Source organism: Bombus pyrosoma, linkage group LG16, assembly GCF_014825855.1.
Source record: "Bombus pyrosoma isolate SC7728 linkage group LG16, ASM1482585v1, whole genome shotgun sequence".
NCBI lineage: Eukaryota > Metazoa > Arthropoda > Insecta > Hymenoptera > Apidae > Bombus > Bombus pyrosoma.
This window is the reverse complement of record NC_057785.1, coordinates 8,011,030-8,038,540: the sequence shown is the minus strand read 5'-3', so window position 1 is coordinate 8,038,540 and position 27,511 is coordinate 8,011,030. Positions and strand designations below refer to the sequence as shown.

Below are 27,511 nucleotides of genomic sequence, written 5' to 3'. Positions count from 1 at the left end.
ACGGTTCGTGAAATACATAACAAAGACATGACAAAGTGTGAAAAAGTTTTCGGGAATGACTTGACGCCAAGTTGACCCGTAACTCGCAAGTTTCATTGTGCAAACTCGAGAGTGAATTGACTGATTATAAGTAGTAGGAAGTACAAAGTAAATTTTTCTTAACGTTATTATTAAGAAAGTACAAAGTATACCTAGGAATAGGAGGAATATGAGGAAAATTGAAAAATATACGAATATTAATCGTTCTTCAGTAATTTCTTACCGAAAAAAAAAAAAAAAAAAAGAAGATAAAACATTACAATATATCGTAGATATGTTATCTTTAAAAGGGTCTGCACAGTTCATGATACGTATACTATGTATATTTCTATCGTATATCGTAATATACACCTATCGTATCGTAAAGAGGGGACTTTGTTGAAAATCCGAAGACACTGGAAACTGTGTTATGTTTTAGAATTCCCTTGTTCACTTATAAAGTTCCAAAACCCTCGATATGGTAAGTGGAGATCGGCTTCTTGAATTACTCTATTGTTACGAATTTCACCATCGCACCGTGAAATATCACCTGTCCTTTTGTCTATGCACTATGATCTCGTATCGCTTTAATATAAATAAACTTCGAAAGTTTTTTGTCTAATTGTTTAAAACATTGAAACTAATAAAACAAAACTTTATTTCAATGAAAAATATCGTTTAATATCATCTTGGTTTTATTGTCATTTACCAAACTTTGTTTATTATGTATTATTAAAAAAAGTGAAATTGTCAAGTGAAAAAAGAAGTGCGAATACTTACCGTCGTTTCGTCTTCGTGCAGAACTTGATCGTACTCGGACATCGCAACGCAAAATATGATCGCGGTAACATCCTCGAAGCAATGGATCCATTTCTTACGTTCGCTTCTTTGGCCGCCCACGTCGAACAATCTGTAAAGAAGCAACGGTATACCGATGAACAAGGGTTTAGAAATTCATTGGATAATTAATTAACAAATTGAAATATGTCAATCTGATTTTATTGATACTCCTATCCTCCTATTACATTTTTATAGGAAATAACATTGAAAAACAATATTACATTTATCTAAATGTAGTTCTTTTGAATTTTACTAGAAAGAGAATAATCAATACACACACACACACACACACAAAATTGTGCTCAGAGACAATGGGAAAATAACACGATAATACAAATTTTCAGTTTTCTAATTGTGAAGCACAAAATAAATTGTCAGTTTTAATTATATAATATTTGTGTAAATGTAAATTATATTTCTATATAAATACATAATTATATGTAAATAATGCTAATATACCATTAAGAGAGCTAAATGCAAATGTAAATTATACACCTATGTAAATAGTTATAAATAAGTGTGAAATATATCTACAAAGAAACATTTCTTAAAGTGACATTAATTGAAAGAAGGAATGCATGTGCTCAGTTTCTTAAATTGTCATCCCAATGATTCATGCTCAATCATTCATAAGTCATTGCTCTCTCCCTTTAGCCTGCCCCTCTCTCTCCTGCCTCTTTGCTCAATTTCTTTTTTTAACCACTGAGATCAATGTTAACAATATTCCCCGTGGCAATATGTTCCTTGATTTTTAATGTTGTTGCCATGCCAGATTCTCTAAATATTTTTATCTAAAGATTATATTACTACAGTGTACCGTTATTTATAATTAATTTAATTGATTAAAAGGATTAAATTACTAGTAAATATGTAGATATTTCATATCTAAAATTTGTGTACATCATGTATTACATTACATTAAAAAGAATAAACAAAATTGGAAGATAGGAATAATCATTCGATTGCGGAATAGAAAACAATCTCCTGTCTGTTGTCGGTGCACCGTAAAATCTCCAAAAAGATAACATTTTTTTCGTATCAGTGGTGTTGACAAAGTTACACCTGTATCCACCTTTGACCGGTAAGGATTAGATCAAAACGGGTCAGTCTTTCACTTTCTTGTCCTTGTTTCTTTCTATTATATCCATTTTCGTATTAGATAATCGTATCAAGTATATCCTTCTGTTAAATTAATTATTCTTTACAATACTCTATTTAAAAGTTCATTTTCCTCCATTGTACGATTTCAATGCCATCTGGTGGCGATGAGAGGGCACTTTAATATGACATAGTTGAAAAGGAGAATAACCTGTCAGGTCCAAAGATATGTGTCCTTTAAAAATAGACGACAAGTTCATGAAGTTTTGCAGAAGATCAATAACATGGATAATGCTATGGTTAGTAATGTTTCTTACGTATGTAAATTTTACGTTTGACATTTATTATGCTTAACGTGTATTATCAGAATCGTTTTTGTGCATTTTACGAATAAACATCTGACCCGAGTACTTACTTGAAATTAAGATTCTTGAAAGAAAAGTGGACTTCGACTATTCCCGTTGTTTTAACACGGGTCCTTAAAATATCTTGCTCCGTAGGCTGATAATCCCTGGCCCCTAATCGGTCTAGATCATCCAGGAAACTGGAATTTCAAGGCAAAACGCAGGTCCGTTAGTTATATTTTTAGAGAATTCTTCAAAATATCACAGATTAAACGATCTAGAGAACCATTTTCTTCATTATATACGCATATTTAAGATATAAAGAGAAATAAAAGGAAATAAGAAAAAGTGTTCGAAATTATTCTGAAAAAGTATTTTATAATTTTTTCTTACTATATTTTAGGTTAACTTTTCATTCCTAAAAGATTTAAGATATTTATATAATCTACTTTAAGTGACACTTTCACACGTGGTGTAAAGTGTTTCCAGAGACTTCTAGAGAGTAAATGACATTCCCCTCGTTCTAAATTCAGGTCGTAACCGAGATCGTGTTCGATCGATTTTCCCACTTCTTGTGATTCAGCATTCATTGCCAAAGTTGGATGCACCTGTAGCCAGGCACAAGCACTTTCATCTTATCGCGCTGCATGGTTTTTATATTGGTTTTCGTGGCTCGCACGTACAGATATCGGCCAGGCTGATCGATATCGGGTGTCCAGAAAAAATGGCACGCTATTAATATAAAATAGCAAAACGTTACCATGCGCTATTATAATTAAATGCGCTAATTACTATAAAATGTGAATATTTAGTGTCAGTAGATTAAGAATATTGAAAGTATATTGATAATGATATCATAAATGGATATTAATATCTAATATTTGAAATGTTAAATGTTTTATCACAAAATATTAAATATAAAGAATAAAAAGCAATTATACAGCATTAGAGTGCGTTGTTATCTATAAAATATCCGATATATGGTAATAATAATCACAATAGATTCGCAATCGCGACCATCATAAGTAAGTAAGTAAGTAAGTAAGTAAGTAAGTAAGTATGTACAATGTGTATGCAACACGCTAGTTGAGGTTAGATTTACACGCGTAGATCATCTTTCGTTGTCAATAACTCGAAACGCTGATAACCAATAACCGAGAAAGAAACAGCTTACATTTCCAAGAAATCTCATATTTACACTTGCAGACATCCTGTATACGTGAGCTGTAACGTGACTTTATCACCAGTTGCTTTTCGAAAACATCGTAGATCACCCGCGTTTCGGTTACTAGCGTTTACAACCATAAGGCATAAGGTATAGCGGTTAAAATATATGGGATGATCGAATACATTTAGCGCTCTCATGCTTATATTGAAATCTTTATATCGAACAACATATGTATACAAAAGTCAAAAGTGTCAAGAGATATAAAACAATCACTTCAAAACATATGACAGAAACAATAAAAAGCATAACGATTACTTTATAACATTCGTTTCCTAATTCAATTATTATTGTTAAAAGACAAGACTTTATGCTTGATAATCATTATTGTTAAGGAAAATTCTAAAATATAATAAAACTCTAAAAGAAATTTTTTCCTAAACAGGGTACTGGTACTGGTTAACAAGAACAAAATGAAAAAGTTAGCAGTTTCATGAAATCGCACAGAAACTATTCTCATCAAAAGGAACGCTCCCGGGAGACCTATCAGAGGATTTTCGTGTCCTTGCACCCGATTTTCTCGCTTTATCCTAACCCCATTTTTTTTTCTCGTCTTGCTTGCTAATTATTAAGTGTCCAATTACGAATTACGAATTTTCCAACAACGAGTGATGTTTTGTCCCTATTGTTGTACGTTCCACCCCGTTGTGCTCCAACATTCTTGCGTATCGTTAGACACACATATTTCCTTGTTTCTCTCTTTTACTCTCTCACAGAGCGTACAGGGCACAGAAAGAGAAGCAGCGGTAATAGAATGAAAAGAGAAACAATTGGGGTTGGGGGGTGAAAACGAGGGAACATAGTAAGGCAGAGAAGAAAGAGTGGTGGGGATGGTGTCGGCGGCCATTTTAGGCCACGTGACACGGGCGTGGCGTGACGTCATTGACGATCAATACGCCGCTGAACCTAAATAAGAGAGAAAGAAAAAGGGGGAAAAAAGACGAAAGAGAATGCTCGGATCCCTCCAGTTGCACTATTTTTTTTTTCTATTTTTTATTGCCTACATTGCCTGGCGAAATTAGGTTCGTCTCGAGTGCTGTGTCCACCGGTGGTTTACGATCGGTAAAACTTGAATTAAGCTTCTAGGTTAGATCTACTTACGTTTCAGAACGTTCGGACTTTTGGAGCAATTTGGAGTTTTATTTCTCTCTCTCTCTCTCTCTCTCTTTCTCTCTCTCCCTCCCTTTTTTGGTTATTTGTAGAGTAGAGTACAATTGTCTGGGTTGAAATTAATGTTACATATAGGGACATTTCTGGAGATTCGAAAGAAAGATTACGCGTACCAGGGTATTGATAATTTGTTTTGGAAAAATTTACTTCCCTGGAAGAATATAATTTGCGATATTGTAAACTATACAGATTTGTTTATATAAATTTTTTCTCTGTATATTTTCGGGCCACGTGGTTTTGTTAATGTATTAATAGTGCGAATTTAAAAGATTTTTATATTTTCAATATCGAGGGTCTGATGATGAGGGACTGTTCACAGAATCTTATTTATGAAAAAAGGCGCGATTTTAAGCTTTTTTTTTTATAATAAAAAAAGAAAAGGGAAGATATTAAAAAATTTCATTTTACATGCTTTGCTGTTTTTCCAAGCAGTTCTTTCGTTTTAAGTTATACCGTAAATAGTAAATTTAGTCCCACCCGATATGTAGTTGTAGTTATGTCTGAATCTACTTCGTGTCTTGTAAAATCTAGATTCGAATTTCAAACTGAGATTAACACATCAAATTATCAGATAATAATTTTCTTCTAACCTTAGAAAATGTTATAGTCTCTTTTATTTGTTATTTTATTTATTTTATTTAAAATAATTTTCATCTCTCCATTTTTATGTAACGTAATTTAATATTCCTAATGAATGTTGATAACTAACACAAGAAAATAGTACTGTTATAGCTATACGCATTAAAAAACATACGAAAATATCGGCAGAGGAGTAATGCAATAAATCGTGACCCTTCTGTTCGATGCTTGTTGCTACGCACACTATAATCAGGACACAACAGGTTGCTAACAGAGACTGGTCATTAAACAATTTGCCATATGACGTCATAGTACCTACCTCGTTCAATTGCGAAAATCTAATGAATAATTTCTATCGTTACTTGCGCGCCGACATTAATAACTAACTAATAACTAACTAACATAAACTGAATTAGTTATACATCAATCATAAGTTTTTACCAATTTGTTGATAAAACGACAATATTTTAAATGCATAGAGACAGGTATTTTGCGAGGGATAGTGTTACCACCATCAAGATTACTATCTCCGAGGATGTGTCATGCTTTCTAGATGGATTAGATGTAACTTAATCGCCATCTATTGTCTTCATCACGGAATCATTGCCATTGTGCTTGAGTATTCTATGTGCTGGCAGTTCAATATTCAACTGGATATAATATTTTTCAGTGACGTGTCACATCAACTTTCAGAATTAATATTATTATGCACACAGGTTTGGTAAATTTATTTAAGTTTGAAAATAAATTTGCATAATATAACATAGTTGGGTTTTATGTTTAATATAGGCGAAAAAATACAAATCTTCTCGAAAATCTTGAAAATTATTTTCTGTGAAAATTAGTAATTGTGCAAATATTCGTGTAAGAGAGTAGCAAAATAAAGCAAGATGTTCTATTTTGACACATTTTTCTAAAACGCAGAGAGAGAGAGAAAGAGAGAGAGAGAGAGAGAGAGAGAGAGAGAGAGAGAGAGAGAGAGAGTATTTAAAAGAACAAATTTAAATCTTTTTGAATTTCGATTTTACGAACTAAAACATTAAATTCGTAATAGTATAAATTGATTGGAAATCAGTGTTTCATTTTTTGCATTTTCCAATTTCTCGATTTTAATATTCTTTACGGTTAAATATTGGTTTTCTTCGAATTAGAAGTTATCGTCTCCTGAATAAATAGTACGAGTGTAATGTATAGTGAAACGATAGGATTACAAATGACGTTAAATTACTGATCTCCGGCCAAACAGTAATTAATTTCTTGGTGGCTGGCAGGTCTCGCTGTTGAATATGAATGGAGCCGTGAAAGGTTCAGTTTCTATTAGATTTGGATCTACTCCAAATTAGTCGTTAGAGGTACCAAGGACTTTGGCAGGTTCTTCCTGGGTTATGTTTATTTGTAAATATTCTCCCTATAATAAAACCGTGTCGATGGTCGAGTTAAGAAACTATAGAAAATCGAATATATAGAAATATAATAATATAAGATTCAGAAACGTGTCAAACGCTTGTGAATATTTTCAAAATTGATATTTTCTCTCCTTTTCTCCTTATTCTATGTTTTTTCTATTATTATCAATTTTATAATTTCATCTTTCTTCTTCTATCTAATAATTGAACTGAATCTAAGCTGAAGCTCGAGTTAAAAAGCTTGACTTTATGCTTTCGAAAACCCTTTAAACCCCCCAGCCCGTTTAGAAAATCCAGTAGAGATAATTTTAATGCACCAATTTTAATGCACCAATTTACACGACATTTACATTTTCATAGTGGCATGAAAATTTTTCTTCTCGTCGAAATATTTCGTTTTCTTTTTTTTTTTCTTTCATAGTAGAAACGGTATTGAGGTCTTTGAGACGAGGATGATCGATGCGATTTCTTTGAAAGTTTAATGAAACATTCCTGATGTTACTGACGAATTAGCTTCGAGTTAGGGCAGTTTCTCCAAGATTTTGTGAACTCTAGATTTTATTTAGAAAAGTTATAGATTGGTAAATAGTCGATGTGACAAATTTACTTACTATTTCGCCGAGTCGTTGAGTTGGTACTCGTTGCTCCTGCCAAAGCATTCCTGTACCCCGCTGTCGGCCCAAAGTCTATTCATCGCAGCCAAAAGCTCCTCGCTGAATGGTTCCGTGTCCTCCATTCTTTGGATCACGTCGAACACCATTTTCGCGTCCGGCTGATAAGCAATTTTCAAGTTAACTCAATTTACAGAATACATATATACCAGTTAATGTAAAATAAACATCGGTAACGCTATATTTTTTCAATATTAAAACAATATTTTGTATTTTCCTTTTGTTTAACTGATGTTTGCTTGTTAACGCTACAAAGATCGTGTGGATTAATTTCGATCTATCAAAGAAATTATCAAAGAAACTATTAAAGAAATTAATCAGAATCAGTTGAATTTCTTTCGATTTACTCATATTGAAAAGAAAAGGGGAAAGAAAATACAGAATAAAAATTTACCGATCTCGTACGACTTAATTAAAAAGCGGAAGTACTATCCAAATTAGGTTAAAATGCTGAAGTGGATGTGCACTCTACGCTCTTTTTGAATATGCCCTTGCCAAATGCTTCAACAAGTGAACACTACTTAAACACTTAAGATATAGCAAGACGAGCAAGTGGAGGTGTATACGACGTACATAAATCTTGTTATATGTGTGCCACTATTTATTATGCTCTTCCCTTCAACGATTTTAGAAACATACGTTTTCTCCATTGTGTTTTCTTCCCTTTCTTTCTTTTTTTCTTTCTTTCTTCCTTTCTTTATACCCGAAGCGTATTATTTAATTATAACGTTGTCTATGTATTTCTCATCTAATAAAAAATATCTATTATATACGTTCGTGCTTCGTATTGTATAAAAAGAACTTTTCGAAATAATGATTATACTAGGAAAAGAGAAAATGTTACCGTTGATACGAGTTTGGACAATGTAATTTAATAGATAGAAAGATGGAGTGAATAAATGGAAAAGTGGATAGATGGAGGAGATTGTAATAGAATAAATTTGAAAGAAATGATCGTTTGACGTGTAAAAAGAAATGAAATGAAATTTAACGTAGAATCTGTATTGCCAGACGAGATCAAACTTTAGCAATATTTAGCGAGTACGAGGAGACATTCGGCATGTTGAAGCGCAACAAGATTTTGATATCTAACAAGAGAAAAGCATTTTGATTTATTAAAACCGCTGGAATAAAACACTGGTTCGCAACGATACTTGAAGCGCGTCATGATAACTAAGGAATGAATCTGACCAAAGTCATTCCAAGCTACCAGAAATACTACAAAAGCTCGTGAAATGGTGCGAAGTGGGGCGGCGGCCGGGCTGGAGAGGGAACGATCAGCTCATATTGCCTAATAAGAAAAATATTATTAATAAACAAAAAAAAAAGGGAAGCCTAGAGAGCCGAAGAGAGATCAGATTGAGAAACACTGGGTTCGAGGAGCCGGATCAATCGGCACTCGAGGCAACCCATCGTGCTCGTTGTTTTCGAGGCAGGGGCTCGTTTATTGGCTCTAAGGTAAACGACGCAGCCGCGATGCTGCACGATCGGTAAATATGCCGAAGAGGGTGCTTCAGAAACCTGGCTCGAGATGCGCATCGATCGTTTAAGTGCTCGGGCTATCGATAATTTTTGACTTCCCGGCAGACCGCTAACCTTTACCCTTTAATTTTTACCGCTTCCGCCGCCAGTAGTACTTCCGCCTTTCGCTTTTCCTAACGGAATTCTGTCTATTTCATAACTTTGCAGATTTTTGCCTTTTCTTATCTACTTCTATTTCAGAAGAAATTACGAAGCTTATCCATTAATCTTTGATCCGGTTTTTATTTAATCGTGCGATCTTTCATTTCGTTTAATTTTTGTTGCATTAGAAAACACACACAAAAAGAAAAAGAAAATATTTTTCACGTCTCCTTTCGAAAGAGTATTTATTTGCTGGAAACGCGAGTCTGCAAGTGTCCTTCGCGTTTGTGTCTGAGTTGTGCGCTGCTTTGGTCCTGCTTCGGCCCTGGCGCGGTCCTAGAATCTTTCGATCTCGCTTTCATTTCGACGAAAAGAAGGTGTTTTAATGTTGAAAAAAAAAAAAAAAAGAAAAAGAAATCTTGACAATGACGGGTGTCAATGACCATTCCTTTATAGTTAGCTGACGCTTAAGAAGTTAAGAAGCTAAGAGTACTATTCGGTCGAAAACGATCCAGAGAATACAGCAGAGTTAAAGAGAACCTAATCACCGTAAGTATCGGTTCAACTTACCTCCCGTTCATTGGTCGAAAAGTTGATATCCAAATTCGGCATCGCTCTGAGAATAGCGACTAGAGATTGTATCGTGTTGCTGTATACTACGGGCCTGTACTGCTTGAAGTCTTCGGGTGTAAATCCGCTTTCATGGATAATTCTGGGAAAATAAATGACGGACATGTTGTTAAGGCCAATTCGGCATAGGTCATCCATATATTCATGGTGACAGGCAACTAGTCGATATATCGAATAATAATATATCGAAACGTTGTTCATTTTAATGAACTCTACTTAGCAAAGGTAGTTGAAAGTTGAAGCTAACTTCATTCCTGCATTAGAATTTCATAATAATTATTTATTATTAATTCTAAGGTTTCGTATTATTTCGAAATCATCGTACTTTTCGAGATCTGCACACTTTTTCTCCTTGAAAACTTTTAGGCATTTTTGCGTTAGTAAGTCACTAGTAAATTAGTAATCCAGAAACGTTCTCCGCAGTTGAACACGCATGCCTTTGTTCATGGGACACCATGAATGGGTCCATTGACTGCGAAACAAGATTTCAAACACGTTCGACCAGCCGCTGGTCTTTCGACGCTGAAATGACGGATTTTTCGAGGTGAACAACCGATTTGTTACGTTGTAACGTTAATGAAACTCTTTTTATTCTGCAGAAAATTCAATATAATAATTTACACACATATTTTCTATGTATGTGTATGTACAAATATAGATGCGTGTAGAAAAAATTAACGCAACTCGATTTACATGTGATTTTGTAATTAAAGTACGGCGAAGGGACGCAAACGAACCAATAACTATCAAGTTTTACGCGTAAACGAAAGTGTCCATTTAGATTGCAGTTTTCTTTTTTTCATTTCGTTCGCAAAGATACGAGTTTGCATAAACATGTTAAAAAAATTGTTAGCTACTTACTTCATTTGTTTAACGATGGTACTTTTCCCAGACTCTCCGGCACCTGAAAATTGAAAAGAATAACGTAAGCATGAAACTATAACGTATAATCAGTAATGTACAATCGGTAAGAAACGCACAAAAATATAATTGGCTAACGTCACTGGATGGTAGGTGATTCATAGGTCGTTTCGTTTCGTTCCGTTTCATCATTCATTTAATCTTTATTTATTATATTAGTATATCTAGTATGTCGATCAAAGGTTCAGTTTCGTTCGATTGGAAATAATAAGAAATAACGAAACCGATATTTCTATCGAGACAACACAGAAGAAACGTTTATTTCGAGTCAATTTATCTATCCCTGTATAATATTGTAAAACTGTAGAGACGAAAATGAAATAGAAACGAAGTAAAGGAGCTTAAACTCTTGAAAAGATAAAAAAATCAAAGAACACGATTTGTACGAAAAACTCGAAGACACTCTATATATGTATAAGATGTTTACAGTCTAGTAGCGTGATATCTGAAAATGAGATGGTAGGATGGATAGCTTTTACAGAATTCCCTATAATTTCCTACTAAATTTCCCGGCTTATCTCATTTTCCCCACAAGTGTCATAATATTTATGTACAGGGAAAGAAGTGCGCACGGGCGGAAGCTGGGGCCCGGAAATGACGTGGCACACTGTGGCAGCGGAACTTGTTTTCCTGCTTATGGGTGGCGAGTCTCTCCCCCTGTTTTAAAAAGCTCTTTCATCCCGAACCCGTTCAGTCTACTACGTACTACTTTTGTCGATCGTCTGGAACCGGTCGGATTCTACTTTGTTCGAATCTGGCACACAGCGAAACGACATGTCTCAACATCGTAAACAACTCTGACGACATCTTCAGAATGTCGAAGCTCAACTATCGTGAATTATCAACTTTCGAATTCTTGTTCCGTTCTCACAATTACAGGATACAGGTATTTATGCAAATTCATGTTTCTATAAATATGATTTCTAAAAAAGAAAAAAGTGGAATCCAACTAGAGAATTGTTTGATCTACTATATTATATCAATATGTACTAAATTAGAGAGGAATTTCTGCTTTTTAATGAAAAATTTCTAACTATTATATGAAGAAGGAATCCCTAAAAATCGTACTTTCGACGATAAAACCAATTGCGTCTATTTTGTCATCTAATTAGATGCCACGAACTCATCAAGTTGATTCACTCGAGCCCGGTTATACTCGAAACTATCACTGTGTCACGCTTGTCGTAACGCGTACGTACTACTCAAGCTAATTAAACGATCATTTACCCAAATGGTTTTATTCTCACACGAGAACCCTCGCATTTGTTAAGCCCTCGAACGCTTAGCATCTTTTACGAGGGTGACTTGATAAAGCAACGAAAAAACTAAGAAATAAGAGATGAAAGTTGTATGAGGAAACAATAATACGAACGAATAAGAAATAATTTATAAAAGAAAATTTATGTAAAATTATTCAGATACATATCACATACACACACACGCGCGCGCGCGCGCACACACACACACATCGTGAGCGATACTTAATAAATTCAGAAAACGCAATTATCGTAAACCGCGCCATTATTTATACCCTATCGCTTTTATCACTATTCCGGTTAATATTACCGTTATCCTCGTTTTGCTTTCACTCTATTTGTTGTTGCGTATGTTATCACGAACGATACGAATTTTACGATTCTAGGCAACACCGTGATCGACGCACAGTGCAATACGAACGCCAATAAATTATCGTTCGTGTGCTAGAGTCATTGGGAACAATGATCGTACGTACTGTCGTTCGTATTCCTGGCGATGATAGAGACACGTATTTAACAAACTGAAAACTTATTTTCCAATTTACAATTCGTAATACTACGAAAATTATTTGCACATATCCTTATTCACTTTCGCGATGTTCAAAATTTTTCTAAATACATGAATTATATTTTTCTGAATATATGCACACGTATATATGACGACTTTTAGGCAAATTTGTATCTTTGAAAATTTAATTACAAGCCTCTGTTAAAATGGAAAAGAATTTCGTTATAGAAGGGGAACGTTGAAAGATTTTTAGTGGCAATCATTTTTTTGCGATAAGAATCGAAGTAAATAATTGAACAACTTCTCGGATTTAAGTATTATATCAGATCTTGTTCAAATGTACGAAGAAAGATTCTGGAATACAATATGCTAAAAATACAGAGAATCGGTCTATACAGATCTAATTTTACATCGCTAAAAGCTAGGTAGTTAATTCAGCAATTGACTTATTTCTAGATCCGATCGAGTCTTTGCAATCACCATTTTAATCATCATTTTCATTCTATTCTCCTTTTTAATACGACATTTGAGCGATAAAGAGCTTGGAGATATAATTTAGAGAGATTTATCATACCTGCTCCATCAAGCTACTTTTTTATAGTAAATGTTATACTCGTTACTCTGTTATTTTCGAAATTCGTGATAATCCATATTTCCTATATAGAGTTTTTTTTTTTTTCTTTTTTTTATTATATCTCTCTTAATTTCGATATAAATGTCATTCAAACGCTAAATAAAACTTATTTAATTGAACTAAATGGCCAACCTTTTACTTCATGTTGTGTATGTATCGATTTCTAATAGAAATATCCCTTTTAGTTGTAATAGCTATATTTATACAGCAAATATAAAATGTAAATGTGATAAAAGTATTTTATAGTAATAAGTCGAAGTAACCAAACGAGTTAACACCATTTCGCAGATGTCGAAGCATCGGGTGAGGATCGATTTACGAAAATTCTCGCAATTCGATCGATCGAGGCAGAAACAAAGAATTCCTGATTTTCTGCTTGGTATTCAAACCCGAGATTATCCGAGGGAAATCTGGGTCCTGTTTATTGGTGTTACCAATGACGTCATTCCTTTTGCTTGCGTCTTCCACGAGTATTTTCATCCCATTTATGCTGCAGGAAACGCACACGGTCGCTCTCTCTACTCTCTACCAGTCTCTCTGCTCCGTGTACATATATCTAATATAGCTAATTTGAACGCGAGTTTAATTTCTGTCCGTCGATTAATAACACGCGTGAAACAACCAGAAAGCCGGCACCTTTTTCTCCCAAATTCACTTCTTTCTCCTCATGGAAATAATTGGCAGCCCATTATACTTGTAAGCTTCCATTTTTTATCAAATTAAACGAAATTCCATTTCTTAGGGAATTAATATCTCGACTAATCGATAATACCGCGAATAAGATAATTATAGAACAGCCAATTAATTTTAATAACTCCTGTAAAGAAAGAGACATAAATAAGAATCTTACATTTCAAGGAATTATGAATCTTTCGTAAATGAATAACGCCGAACATGAAACAATCGTCGTGGAGTATAAATTAATAACGTTGACGATTTCTCCAATTTTCGCAAATCATTTGTCACAATTCACAGAGAAAAGTAAACAAATAAACAGATGGAAATTAGATAAAAGTCCTATTTTCCAGGAAATGAATTCCTCGTTGGCGCGAAAGTAACGCGATTGTATCGGAATCAGGCATTTTGCGCCAATTATCGTCTGGTTCATTAATTTCGAGTCAGGTTATCCAGACCAGTCGTTAAAAACAAACGACAAAGCCGGGCAGAAACTGAATTTACGAGAACAGCCAACCAATTAACGGAGATACTCGAATTCTAGGGCTCTCTGTTCAAATTCCTTCGAATCGTAATTTCTCGCAACACTCGCGGTTGAAAGAATGACGCGCGTGATTAAGTAATCGATTAATTATATTGTTCAGTGTTTCCTATTCGACGTATTAAATCATTATTATAGTAATATAAATTAAGAAGAAGAAGAAGGTTTATAAAGATATACTTGAATATTATTTAAGAAAATTATTAAGCTATTATACAAAGATTGTACAAAATGTAGAAAATGTAGAAAATGTACAAAATGTACAAAATGTTCAGATTAAAGAAGCTTTGGGAAATCTATCCAATTGTTGTTATAGCGTTTGAAGCTTTTATATTTAATGTTCGAATAGACACGTTGTCCCCCTCCCCCCATTAAAAATACGTAATTACATTTAACAAAGATTTAGTTTAATCCGGGCCCAGAACAAGTAATCCGGAGACGAATTCGATCAATTTTATCAATTGGGATAATTATTTAAACCCGTGTAATGCATAAATGCCACAACAAATCTAACCACGTGCTAAATATATCTTTTTCGTAGCAACTGTCAATTACGTTTACATCTTTTGATCACACGCTTGCTCGATTAAGAAAAACGCAGTTCGTGAAAAAGACTGTTATATTATTATGTTTTTTAATGGTTATATTGTAATTAGAAAGGTGTTCTTTAAACAGCTACAAATGGCCAGTCGGTGATTACATAATGAACACCTGTCTCTTTAGTGGATCTATATTCGTTGTTTATACCGTGATTAATTTAGGCTCGGTATAATTTAATTTAAATATCGAGTCTCCGCATCCTACTTATACATACATTTAACTATTCTTTATTTATAATTTACACAGCCCTATACCAATTCTGATTACTTGAAATATCGTACAGGCACAAATTTTGTCATTCGATTGTCCGAAATATCGGATCGTCAGGTCCTTCTGTAATTATTCGGCCAATCGGGATTCTTCTGTACTTATAAATTAATAAAATGTTCGAATCTACTTGCGATGTATGGATACGGGGCGTATCCAGAAAGTAAGTTTCAGCTGGCTATTAAAGAGAATCAGAAATTTATTTCCCTTCCTTCTTTTTCTTTTACCCTTATTGAGACAGCTGCAGCTGAGACTAACAGGGCACCGATTTTTGCACCCGCGCTTCATAGAGAACGATGGCGCTTAAACGTGCAGCCAGGACCCCGGTTAAGGTGGTAGCCGACGGGTGCATATCTTTCTCAAAGAAATTCCAACCGGTGTGATGCAACTCTGACACTTTCCATTCGTGTTACACAAATTTTACGGTTGCTGCTCCACGAAATTGTGTCTGAAAACGTGTGAAGTTTCTCGAGTTACGTCGACGCCGGGTGCCACTTTAGGCGACACCGCTCTATGAAGCGGCGATACGTAGTGCAAATCGGAAAGTCCGTCCAAACCTGAAACGGGAGGACTTGGTATGGTAAATAAATAAATAACAAATACGAAGCGAGGATCTCTATCCTCTCTAGATATAGGTGTCCCGTTATGACAAATGTTATCTACAATGATAAAAACTTTTATCACTTTTTAAGTAGTAGTTTAGGTAGTAGTTTAAGGTTTTGGAAACAAATTTCTGCTTTTCTGTAATAGCCAATTACAATTCGGGAATTCGATTCCCGAATACGCCCCGTACAATGTATCGAGACTCGAGACCATTACTACCCATCATCGTCTTACCTCGAGTTCCCCTCTATCTATATCATTCCTGCCTAAAAATATAAATGCCGTACATGTGCAAATAAACTCACCAAGCAGTAGCAGCTTGATATCCTTAGCAGCTTGGATACCATCCTCCTTGAGATTCTTCTCGATCTGCTTGCTACGGGCCAGTGCGGCCCGCTCTTCAGCGGACATGGCGCAGCCCATCTTGCCACAGGTTGCCTTCACAAACGCCACCACCAAGCCTCTACCTTTCCCTCGGCGGCTAGGAAACCGTTACTCTACCCTCTTCGTGGCCACCACCACCACCACCACCACCCAACCAGCACGGCTCGCGACTCACGTCGCAGGAGTCGTAGCTTCTTCCACGGTCGCCTCCACCCTCCTCCGCCGCCACCACCTCCTGCGCGTCACCACCGCCGCCACCCTCGGACACCAACACCCCGACGACGTCGTCTTCGTCTTCTTCGTCACGTTTACTCTCCCTCTCTCACTCACTCTCTTTCTTTCTTTCTTTCTTTCTTTCTTTCTTTCTCTCTCTCTCTCTTTCTTTCTCTCTTTCTCTCTGTCTGTCTGTCTGTCTGTCTCTCTCTCTCTCTCTCTCTCTATCTATCTATCTTGCCTCTTCCACACTAGCTGATGCTCCGCGACGCTCGCCGCCTCCTGCTGACGGAGCCCGCCACCCTGGGACGAGGTTACGCTCTCGCGAGATCTAGCTCTGTAACAACGAGAATTCAAAGTTTCATTTATATTCTTGTACTCTGTCTTATATTAAATTGTAAAAGAGGAAAGTTGAAGTACGATATAATAGCGTTTGCTGGTGATATAAGTTTGTTAGTTTGGAAAATATCAGTTTTTGTGTAGAAGACAGTTTGATCCTCTCGCGAGCGCTGGCTTCCTAACAATGGAAATTTGCAGTTTTATTTATTTATATATATATATATATATATATATATATATATATATATTTTCGCGCTTCAGTTTATTTCTCGTCTCTAAATAGGAAAAATTGTATTATAATGCATTAGTCAGTGTTTGATTACTCCGTGTTTACCATAAGATTTATCTTAAAGAATAAGAAAATCTTCTTCTATTTAACTTATATTTAAAACTTACATTTATAATCATATATGTATATATAAAGGAACGAATCAAGTTTTTGTGGACATTTAATTTTCCCATTTTGTTTGCTTCGGCTTACTACCATGTATCTCTTGTTATCAAACGAGGAAGCTTCTGGTTCACGACTCTACACTCCACTAATAAAACAGTTACGCTTGATACCACGTATTTTTAAAAGCATTGAAAGCGCAGATAACCCTCTATTATTGTAACTTTATGTTTTTCGCTCCTATGAATATCTTACAATTTGCAAAAAATTTCAATAGACAAAATGTAAACGATGCAAAATATGTAAATAATATGCGAAATAAATTATATCGTTTCGTTGTTATAATCGTAAAAATCTGAATTTGCATAAACCAATACATTGTACTCGTAAACACCTACTGTTTCATATTATTTCTCATATGCTTCCTTCTACATTCTCTATATTGTCATATTACTTTTCTACGTATGAATCGATTGAATCGATCAAAATATTTTCCGCGTAATTTTTGCATTGTTAAATATTTTGTCAAATTTTCATTCGTAATAGCATCTGAAGGAAACGAATGTTTTAAAATCGTCGACAGAGGTATATTCCAACGTTTCTAGATAAAGTGAACGCTTTGTATGCAGTTATCCGCTACAAATTTGCACAACCGTATGTCATTTCCCTATTTACCTACCTCGTGCCACAAGCTTGCAAACATAGTGAACCGAAAGTAAGGTTCGTATATTCGCGAAAATGTTACATAATATATAAAATATTACGCATACTACAATTAGGTAGCCTTAAAATTCTTTCTTTTTTTACCCTCTTTACCGTTAAACTGTTTGCGATTCGGACGAAATCCGAACTCGACGAAAGAAGTAAACGACGATGTAAGGAAAAGAACAGGTTCAATTTGCGGTTTTTCTCGCTGAAATATTAACAGGATAATGGGAGCTAATGTACCCTGGAAATCGATCGAATCGTTTCGCTGCATCTAACCTATACACGCCAGGTCATACATAGATTTCGGGTCACTACCTTAACTTCCATCTTATCGTGAATCCTTTATGCCTCAGAATGTCATTACAGGTTTATTTTAAGGAATATAGAACCGGGTTCTCCTTGCAACGGATCTTTTTCCCCTCCGAGAATTTTTATTTAAATCTTAACTCATAAATTCTATTTTACACCTAACTTAGGATTTCATTTCATAATCGCTTTTCACACAACTCTATATTTATATTTTCTAAACGATAATATCTGAACGGAGGTCTCAACATTGACGCCAGTTTATTCGATAAAAATTGTGTTTCATGAATTAAATGAACATATATACCTACTTGTTCAATTTTATTTATCGTCAATTACAATTCAATTATGTATTTCGTAATTTATGGTATAAATAATTTCTATAGCAAATTCACGAATTATTATTTCACAGAGCCGTTTCTCAAGTATAAAAGAGCAATCTCTGAATTTGAAAGTTTCCTGTTCTACGAAAGCATAAAACAGTCAGACAAGCAGACACCTTTCGCGAATAATTTTCAGTTAAACATTTTTTTAATTCACCTCCGACTAATTTAATTAAATAATTAAACGAATGAAACGAACTTCAAAACGAATCGTAATTGAAAAGCTTCGCTGACTATGTTCAAACTGATATCTCATGAAAATTGGGAGAAGACCGGGGGAAAAAGCGACATTCAAATTCAACTTATATACTATACTATATGCTATATGCTATATACTATATACTATATACTATATACCATACTATACTATACTCGATGGGTATTCGATGAAATTGTATTTTGTTATCGACTAGACTTATTAATTATATCAAGAATTTGAAATTTCTTTTGCTACAAGTTAATTGAAAATTAATCCAACGAAATATTTAAATATAATTGATATATTCTTTTATTTATTTTATTTTAGCGACGTACTTTAGATACAACGAAGTGGCTGAAATACAGACCTTTCTAATAAAAGCAAAGTACGAAGTAAAAGTAACTATATTTCAGTATATATGTAGTATCTAGCGAATGAGTTAAAGATATTGTCATCTGTAACGCCTTGCCTGGAACACCCTCGCGTGTTCTACTATGGGGTATACTATTGCCTCTTCTTCTATCTCGACCTTAAAACAGAGGACGATATAGAAGAGTAGGAGGGTGCAACGTTTGCTGGGCGGTAAGTACAGCTTATATACAGCTCTGTTATATGTAAGGCAAGGGGTTAATCAAGCTGTTCAAACGATTATTTCTGGCCGGTCAGGGAACGTGTTTCACGCGTTTAACGCGATAAGGCATTTACTATCTGGCTGCGAGCTTTCGTAGTTGACACTTGGAGACTTGGAGACTTTGAAGTTCGAAGAACCGTGACATCTCATTGCAGAAAAAGGAACCGCAATCGTCACTACGGCCGTTACTTCGGTTTAGTACCGGAGATATGGAGGTGATGATATATCCATATGGTATAAAGAGTGAAATTCAACCGCGCAGTTGTACGATACGAGGTTACAGTAGGTACAATTCTCTATGGAATAAAGTTTAATGTTCGATAATAATTAATTACGAATAATAACTCAATATTAATGAATTAATTGTATTATTAGTTTATTAGATGTATTTTACTTATACGACTATGATATAGTGGCGTTTGCTTGGTAATAAATTTCCTTAGTTTGAACGATATTAGCTTTCTGTAAAATTAAAATACATTTCAAAACGAATATATTATAAATTCGTATCGGCTACAATAATTTCGAATAATTTTACGAGGAAATATAGAGAAATAGTATAGAAAATTTAGCAAAGGAAATCATAATTGCGATATGCATGTTTAAAACAAAAAAAATATTGAAATAGGCAGCCTTTAAGGCGCATCGTCAGATTTACCAACGCAGCAAATAAATTACTCATCGCGTTGAAAAGTTATTGAGCATGCAAACGAACTCTAGGTTGATAACGTCGTTTGCAATTAGCGACGTTAGAACGGCAACGCGTATCGACGCGTACGAATGCATCCATTTTTCAGCCAATTTTGCCCGGTTATCGCTATTCGATAAAGTTCAAATATTCGACGCATAATCGTAAAAATATGCAATTTCGTACGTAGGACATAACAATAAAGCGAAGCCGAATGCTGATGATGTAAGTTGCCAGATTAATCACTTAACCTGTAACCTGCGATATAATTAATTATTCAACAGTACATACATACGTATCACGCGTCGTTGAAAATATATTTATTTTGGAGATAATGTGTTCTGATTGTTATTCTACAGCGCACGGTGGTTTATTGTTATAAGATTAAACAATGCTAATTTACTATTATGAGCAAGTAAATTAGAATTGTCCCGCGCTATTGTATTATTTATACTAGATTTTATTGTTTCCAATATGATGGAAAATTTCAAGCAATTAACATATGCATTGTTACAACGAAGTATAGTACCGCACGTATTATATTTCCATACAATTAAATAACAATTAAATAACAATTAAATAACAATAAAACGACCTGTCGTGTATTATAGAAAATATCAATCCATGTTTTAAACTGTGCTCTAAAAAATTCATATTTTTTTTATATATAAAAGGAATTGAAACTGGACTATTTCTTACCAGTTGTTGGTGTTGGCAGAGCTTTTAATACATACGCGAGACATCTGCTGTTTTTGACTCGAAGAGAGATTCTTTAATCGCTCGACGTTCTCACCAATGTGTTTTTTTAAAGTAAAGAAATCTCCATTTGCCAACTTTAACCTATGTTTGCTCTGTTTGCTTGTCTTAAATTCGATTCCATTTTTTATATTATTATATATTAGTAATTATATATAATTGCTATACACATTGTATAACCTAACATTATTAATAATACTCTTTCACTATTCTTACAATTCGAGGATTTAAGAAAAGCGAGGATTTAAGTAGCTGTATAGACTAAGATTACTAACAATATTCTTTCACTATCCCCGTAATTGAATGATTTATAAACGAGGCTAGTGGAAATATGAAAGAAATGAACATAACCTAACTATATATGTATTAAGACAAAAAAGAAAAGATTCGATTCTCGTGTGGAAGAGGGGTGGAGCGCGTAATCGAGGCGTAACTCATTCAGAATCACAGTATCAATAATAAATCGTGGACGTCTTTCGGTTCGTAGTTGGCGCTGCCGGCGATATTTTCTTTCGAGCCATCAAAGAAAACACGTCTTTCGCCTGACGATCCGTCACATAAAAGCATCTTTTCGGAAGTTTCGAAAAGGGGACGAGGCCTCGGCTTGAAGGCAAACGTTTAAACGTTGTAACATCGGTAATGTCGCGTTTCACCATCCTTCTCTATTTCTTTATCCCCCGCCTGCCAAACCGCTTTCTCAGTCTCTAACCTCTGTGGCGCATGCTTTCCAGAATTTCAACTCAAGGATTTCGTTTTCAAGGAAGAACTACTTCTCTGTTGTGAACGAAAGCGAAAAAATGTTCGATCCAAATGCAGGTTTCCCTTCCCGACACTCTATATGCTGCATTGATATTGAGATTTTTCAGCGAATTACAGGATTAGCGTCTTCCCCATTACTTTTAACGTGTTCATTGCTACACAAATTTTCTATATTCTGCCCTGGAGATTTGCCCAATTTGCCCAATTGAAATATGCTATACCGTACCAATTTTATTTTTTACAAAATATCATGTGACATTTGCGCGATTTTATTTCTTGACAATATTATCTAATGCCATTCACAATATTTAAAATTTCCTCGTCCATGAAATTTACTTTATTTTAATCATTCTAAGAAATTTAATGATGCGTATCACCGATGATCACCGTGGGCAGCCGACGTGTTAACAACTTCGGATGGCTTTCATCAGACACATTCACGTACAGCCATCATGATGCACTTCGTGCACCATTTCTAATCGATAAAATAAATCAATTTCTTTCTTTGAAGATTTTAAGAAAAATGCAGAGTATCTTCTACTTCCAGAAAATTCATGTTTATTTATTTTCGCGAAACAGATAAGATAAAATAAGAAGAAAGTTTTCAATTTTGTTGAAATAGCGTACATAAGATATAAGCAGCTATGCTACGTTATTATTTCTTTTCAAGGAAAAAAATTCCTCACTGCGCAAAAAAACAAAACTTTGCAACAAGTAGAGAAAAGAAAGGTACTCGACATTTCAGGAACACCTTATATATATTATATATAATACATACATATAATACATATACATAATACATACATACATATATATATATATACATATATATATATATATATATATATATAGTCATGTATTCCATAAGATATTTTTAATATGTACGCTGTTATTTGCTTCTATGGGAAAATAAAACGTTTTATATTTTGAGGCAGAAGGTATAAACTTACGTAAAATAAGAAAGAAAAGAATTCGAGCTTCGCTCGACATTTTATACCTGTTACAAGACAAACATACCTATATACTATATTAAAATTATATTTTTGTAAAAAAATATTACACTTTTATAGAGAAAAGGAAATTTTGTGGTGAAATATAGTAAAATTTCTGTTATTCCTTTCATTTATTAAAACATCTTGTACACCTTATACTTATATATTTTGGAGAACAATAGATAACACAAGAGCCATAAAACGTTTATGAACACTACTCAAATCTTTACTTCATATTGAAAATACTATTTTATCTTTTAGTTCGTGAAAAATTGGTTTCGCTTGGAAATAATGGAGAGCGAATAATAACAGGAAACGCTCTAAATATATAAACTCACGTTCATATTTTTATTAATTATCTTTCATTTCCAGTGTGTTCTGCCCATTTTTAAAGATTTACCATTCAACTCTAACCACGAGATTCATCTTAAAACAATCATTACTTCTTTAAAAGCAAATAGAAAGGAAACTCAATCCAAAATGAAGAAATGGATTAACAAAAATATAATATCCCTATTTCATATACGTATAAATATGTATAATATTTTATAATAGAGTAAAATTCGATATTAACTAAAACCGCGACCTATCGAAAATGCCTGAAACTCGGGTCGACGAACAAGCTGATATACCAACCGCGTAAGAAAAATGAAACACCGAAGTAAAAAATACTTGAAGCTTTTTACACTTTAAAAGCTGAATTACGCTTTAACGGCACATCGAACATTGAGAAATACTGTCGCCATTCGACATAATAGTCAAATCACGGTATTGATACATTCGAGCACTTAGAGACATCGTTTCGTAATAAAATCGTATCCTATTCAGAAACAGATCAACACGGAACATCTATGCAACGTCAATTATATTTGCTGAACGAGGCGCAATAGTCAAATCATAATATTGATATATCACTTCGCAACACCGTTTTGTATAAAATCGTGTCCCAATATAGAAACATATCGGATCATAACCTATCTATAACCTATGTCCAACTTTCGAATTGAAAAAGGAATTCACGATTATTCTAGAAAATCGCAGTTATCTAAACATTAAGTTTAATATTATGTGCATTTTGTAAATTTGTTTAATAATTGGTTAATTAGATTGAAATAATTTGTTAAAGTTTATAGTCATAGTGAGGTTAGAATGGTGCGAGAAGTGTTGTACAAAGAATAGTAATACAATTTGCATAGAATACAGAAACATTATATTATATGTAAAATTATTCAAACTATATATACTCGTTATACACAGTGTCTCAGTAATTGCGGTATAGTAAGGAGGAGATTCTATGTGGAAAAATAAGTCGAAAATATAAAACAAAATATTTCTACGCTTCGTTTTTCCCTTGAGAAGATCAAGGTGAAGAGAAACATGTGAATACACGTAAATTAGGATATTTGCTATTAAACAATCCGTAGAAGGTTATTTTTCATGCAAAAATAAATCGAAAATAAAGAATAAAATTTATTAACATAGTTTTGTTTCCAAGAAAATCGAATTGAAAAATTTGTTAAGTATACATATTTCATTCACATTCACACCTAAAAAAAAATCAGTAGGTGGTTATTTTACACCCAAAAATAAATCGAGTATGAAGAATACTGTTCTATAAAATAAAACTCCGATTTCAAAAAAATCGATATACTTTCAAACTTGATCATCTCGTCTTAGAAAATTTTGTTCTTTATTACCGATTTATTTTTCTACGGGGAATCACACCCTGTTCACTAGTACTGCACGTTATCGGACACCCTGTATATTTTTTCATATATACACTGCCGGTCGAAAGCCTGAAATCATTCTCTCAGTCATCGCATATCAAATTTGCAGGTAATTTCGTCGTTAATTCAAAATCAGTCGGAATTTTCTTTACACCGATAGATATTTTTCTAAAAGCTTTTCTAGCAAAAAAATGTACCATTCTTAACTACTAGATTCCATGGAACACGTAGCGATTTCAAGCATTCATTCTGATTTCTTTGCTTCAACTCTAATACTAAGTGAGCCGTTCAGACGCCAAACTGATCAACTCAACTGATAAATTAGAAAATATACAAAAATGATAACATTTCCAAAAATTCATTATCACTTATAATATCGTACATGTCACTTTCTTATAATAAACCAACTTATGCAAGTATAATCACTATTAGTCACCCACAATATTCTATGTAGACCCTATACAAAGACCATTTTCATTAAAACAAAGTGTTACAAAATTTCTCTACAAAGTCAATGTATTCTATGACAAAATAGTATTTCATTTTTTGCACATTAGGAAATAAATATCTTGCTGTTATACTACATTATATATGCTTTATCCAACTCGAAATTTATATATATTTTACTTAATGTTAAACAAAAGATGCCCTCTGTATAACACATAAGGATGTTCTTATGCATGTCTATGACTCGGTTATTCTTAAAAATTGACTATTAATCCCATACCTATATTCATGTAAATAGTGTTATACGCTTCTTTCAAATAAAAATGGTTACTTTATGGTGACTGTAATTCATTTATTCTTATGAACTGTGACGATTAATCCCATGTCTGTGCAATAAAACGAAACAATCCACAGAAAGAATGAAATCGATCAATTTGATTTCCGAGGGGTCAAGATTAACAATAAAATATCACTTTTCGCGAACAGACCTCGAAATGCTATTGTAAAGCGTCGAAAGCAAGCGTGACGGTGAATCAGCTCGCGAAAAGAAGGGCGTAAAGCTGAGACTCACTGGTGAAGCCACCCCGCGTCGTCCGCTAGGTACCAGGGTAGCTCTCCGTGTCTCCGGCCGCGTACATAGACACCTCTCCCCCGTGGATACTTCCGAAACCCTTTTTACGCACCTCTCCAATGTATATCTCACTTGTCTCACTATGCGTGTATCTCTATCTGTGTACGCCCGTATCACCACCTCTCGAATCGATACGACCGGCTCCGTTCGAAGAACCGAAACAGTCGAACGTAATGAAATGTTCCGACCGACGAGAACGATCGAGTACGAACAACTATATAGAATCCACGAATTAATTGAGCGATTCGATGGGAACAGAAATATCCTGATACGGATACGATCTCGTGTCTTCGAGGACGATACAAGCCGCGCCGCGTTGGAACGATCACTGGTTGATCCGCGTCGCTGGAACTATAGTACTAACAGGAATAGTACGATCCTCGAGTTTCGAACTACTACTACAGGGTATATACGAACGAAGAAAGGATATCTCGAATCGGAGATAGAACACTATATTAACTAAGCTCTCACGTTTGGCTCTCTCTTTCTCTCTCTTTCTCTCTTTCTCGCTCGCTTTTTATATATGCGTTGAAGGATCACGCGTCTATTTCGAAGTTTAGTTAGTTCAGAACACAGCCCCTAAAGACACGAGGAGTGTCCTTTTTCTTTTTCGAAAGGTTGATGGAGAGAAAAGAGAGAGACCCGAGCGAACGAGCAACTCCGAAGCGTTCGAGGTGCTGGACGCGACCCTGGTGGGCTCCAGTACACGACTGAAGCGCCCTCTCGCCCCGCCCAGAGGCGCAGCGGCGCTTACGGCCGCGAGGTTCGACGGGACGTCGATCGATCCACCGACTGGCCCCACCACCCGTGCCTATGGGATGGCGAGGAGAAATCATACAACGCGCATGCGCGGGATTTTCATCGAGATTCGAGGCGAGAATCGACTGATGCCCCGCGGGATCGAAAACGCGCTCGAGCGTTTGAAATTTTCCCTACCACGATTCCCTACCCACTATGCAAGGGACATTTTCAGGTTTTAATTTTTATGCATGCGTCGGATTTGGCAAATTCGCAAATTATTGTTGCACGTGGATTTTTATGCGATTATGCGATTATGCAAAATTTAAGATATACATAAAATATCCAAAGTAACGTATTCGTAATTATTAATAGATAAAGCCAATTTTGTACGACGACATAGATTCTATTTCTCTACCTTACGTTTATAAAACTATAAATTTGCACAAAAATTCGCGATTTAGTTGTATGTTTGTTTATAGGTGTAGTTGATAGAAGGGCGGGATAATGTTTCGAAACTCATATTATTGAATTTGAAAATGGAAATATTTGAAAATTAAGCATTGATGAATAAATAAATAGATACTTTAAAATTCCGAATTTAAACGAATTGCTAGATTGCAAGGTATTGTTAGATTTTAAATATAGAATATTTTGATAATAAATACGGGAATAGTGTGTATCCATTATCATTGTCATGAATAAAATTAAAAATCGTCAAAATCAATCTACAATAAATATCGATAGTATTCTACTTTAGTTCGTGTCGTTGCTATTAATAACCGTACTACTTATTTACTATTATAGACGCTACAGCACGAATGAAACGGAAATATAATTATATCATAATTATGTTTATAAATAAAATTCTTCCTAAATATCATATGATTCAACATTTTACCCCTTCCATTTAATTAATCAATACATAAAAATTTCAAATTATTTCCTGCATGTTAAAATAACTGATCAGTTACTTAAATTACGTTTTAATTCCACCCCTTTCATATATATATATATATATATATATATATATATATATATATATATATGTTACTTGCACAATGGCAAAGATGTTGAACCTTAAACGATGAGAACGATGAGAATATAGTTTCAATAGTAAATATGACTATGTTGAGAAAGAATTAATGATGAACGTTTGACACTCGTCAAAAAGATCCCTGGTATACAGGAGACGAAAATATAATGACTTTTAACCTTCTGACACGACCTATTAGCTTTTTTGCCAATTTATTGACATTTCCGGATTTAAAAGCGTTGATTGTACCATTTTGTTATTTGCATATTTTATGAAACATTTGGTCGTGATAAAATAAATTTAAGGAGCAATTCATATTTCCGGTTCTAGGAATTCTTTAGATGTTATGCTCTTTCGCATATAATTTATAAGTATAGTTGTATTATGCATTATTGAATGTATACATCTATTGGACGACATTTATTGTAATGAATTCAACTTTTTAAATTCAATTTACATACTTTAACTTTTGTATATATGTTGGTAAGGTTAAAAGAAGATGATCAACATGTGGTAACGTAACAAAACCGATAATATCAATTATGGGTAATACAGAGATCATCAATAACTTTAA

At 34.4% G+C, this 27,511-nt stretch overlaps 1 protein-coding gene and 1 long non-coding RNA gene across 6 annotated transcripts in view; one reads left to right on the top strand and one right to left on the bottom strand.

Annotated features, from left to right (window-relative positions):
* The window catches only part of LOC122576353 (guanine nucleotide-binding protein G(o) subunit alpha), a 32,349-nt gene extending 6,381 nt beyond the window's left edge, over positions 1–25,968 (bottom strand). Inside the window, exons 1-7 of one of the 3 annotated variants that reach the window (XM_043746532.1) lie at positions 25,021–25,968; positions 15,915–16,543; positions 10,466–10,508; positions 9,545–9,686; positions 7,292–7,452; positions 2,372–2,500; positions 799–928 (exon numbers count right to left, since the gene is read on the bottom strand). In XM_043746532.1, the coding sequence (XP_043602467.1) occupies positions 799–928; positions 2,372–2,500; positions 7,292–7,452; positions 9,545–9,686; positions 10,466–10,508; positions 15,915–16,032 (723 nt within the window). In that variant the 5' untranslated portion in view covers positions 16,033–16,543; positions 25,021–25,968. Of the gene's footprint in view, positions 1–798; positions 929–2,371; positions 2,501–2,693; positions 2,835–7,291; positions 7,453–9,544; positions 9,687–10,465; positions 10,509–15,914; positions 16,544–25,020 lie in introns of those variants that run through there. The other 2 variants (XM_043746531.1, XM_043746533.1) reach the window with 2 other exon arrangements.
* LOC122576358 lies at positions 331–22,078 on the top strand. Of its 3 annotated transcripts, none has more exons than XR_006319730.1 (6): positions 331–499; positions 820–2,255; positions 11,082–11,411; positions 18,860–19,114; positions 19,199–21,243; positions 21,339–22,078. It is a non-coding gene; the product is annotated as an uncharacterized LOC122576358 (long non-coding RNA). The 3 variants fall into 3 exon arrangements; XR_006319731.1 differs by adding an exon at positions 10,028–10,148 and having other exon boundaries at positions 19,199–22,078; XR_006319729.1 differs by having other exon boundaries at positions 19,199–22,078.
* Positions 25,969–27,511: the final 1,543 nt, after the last annotated feature.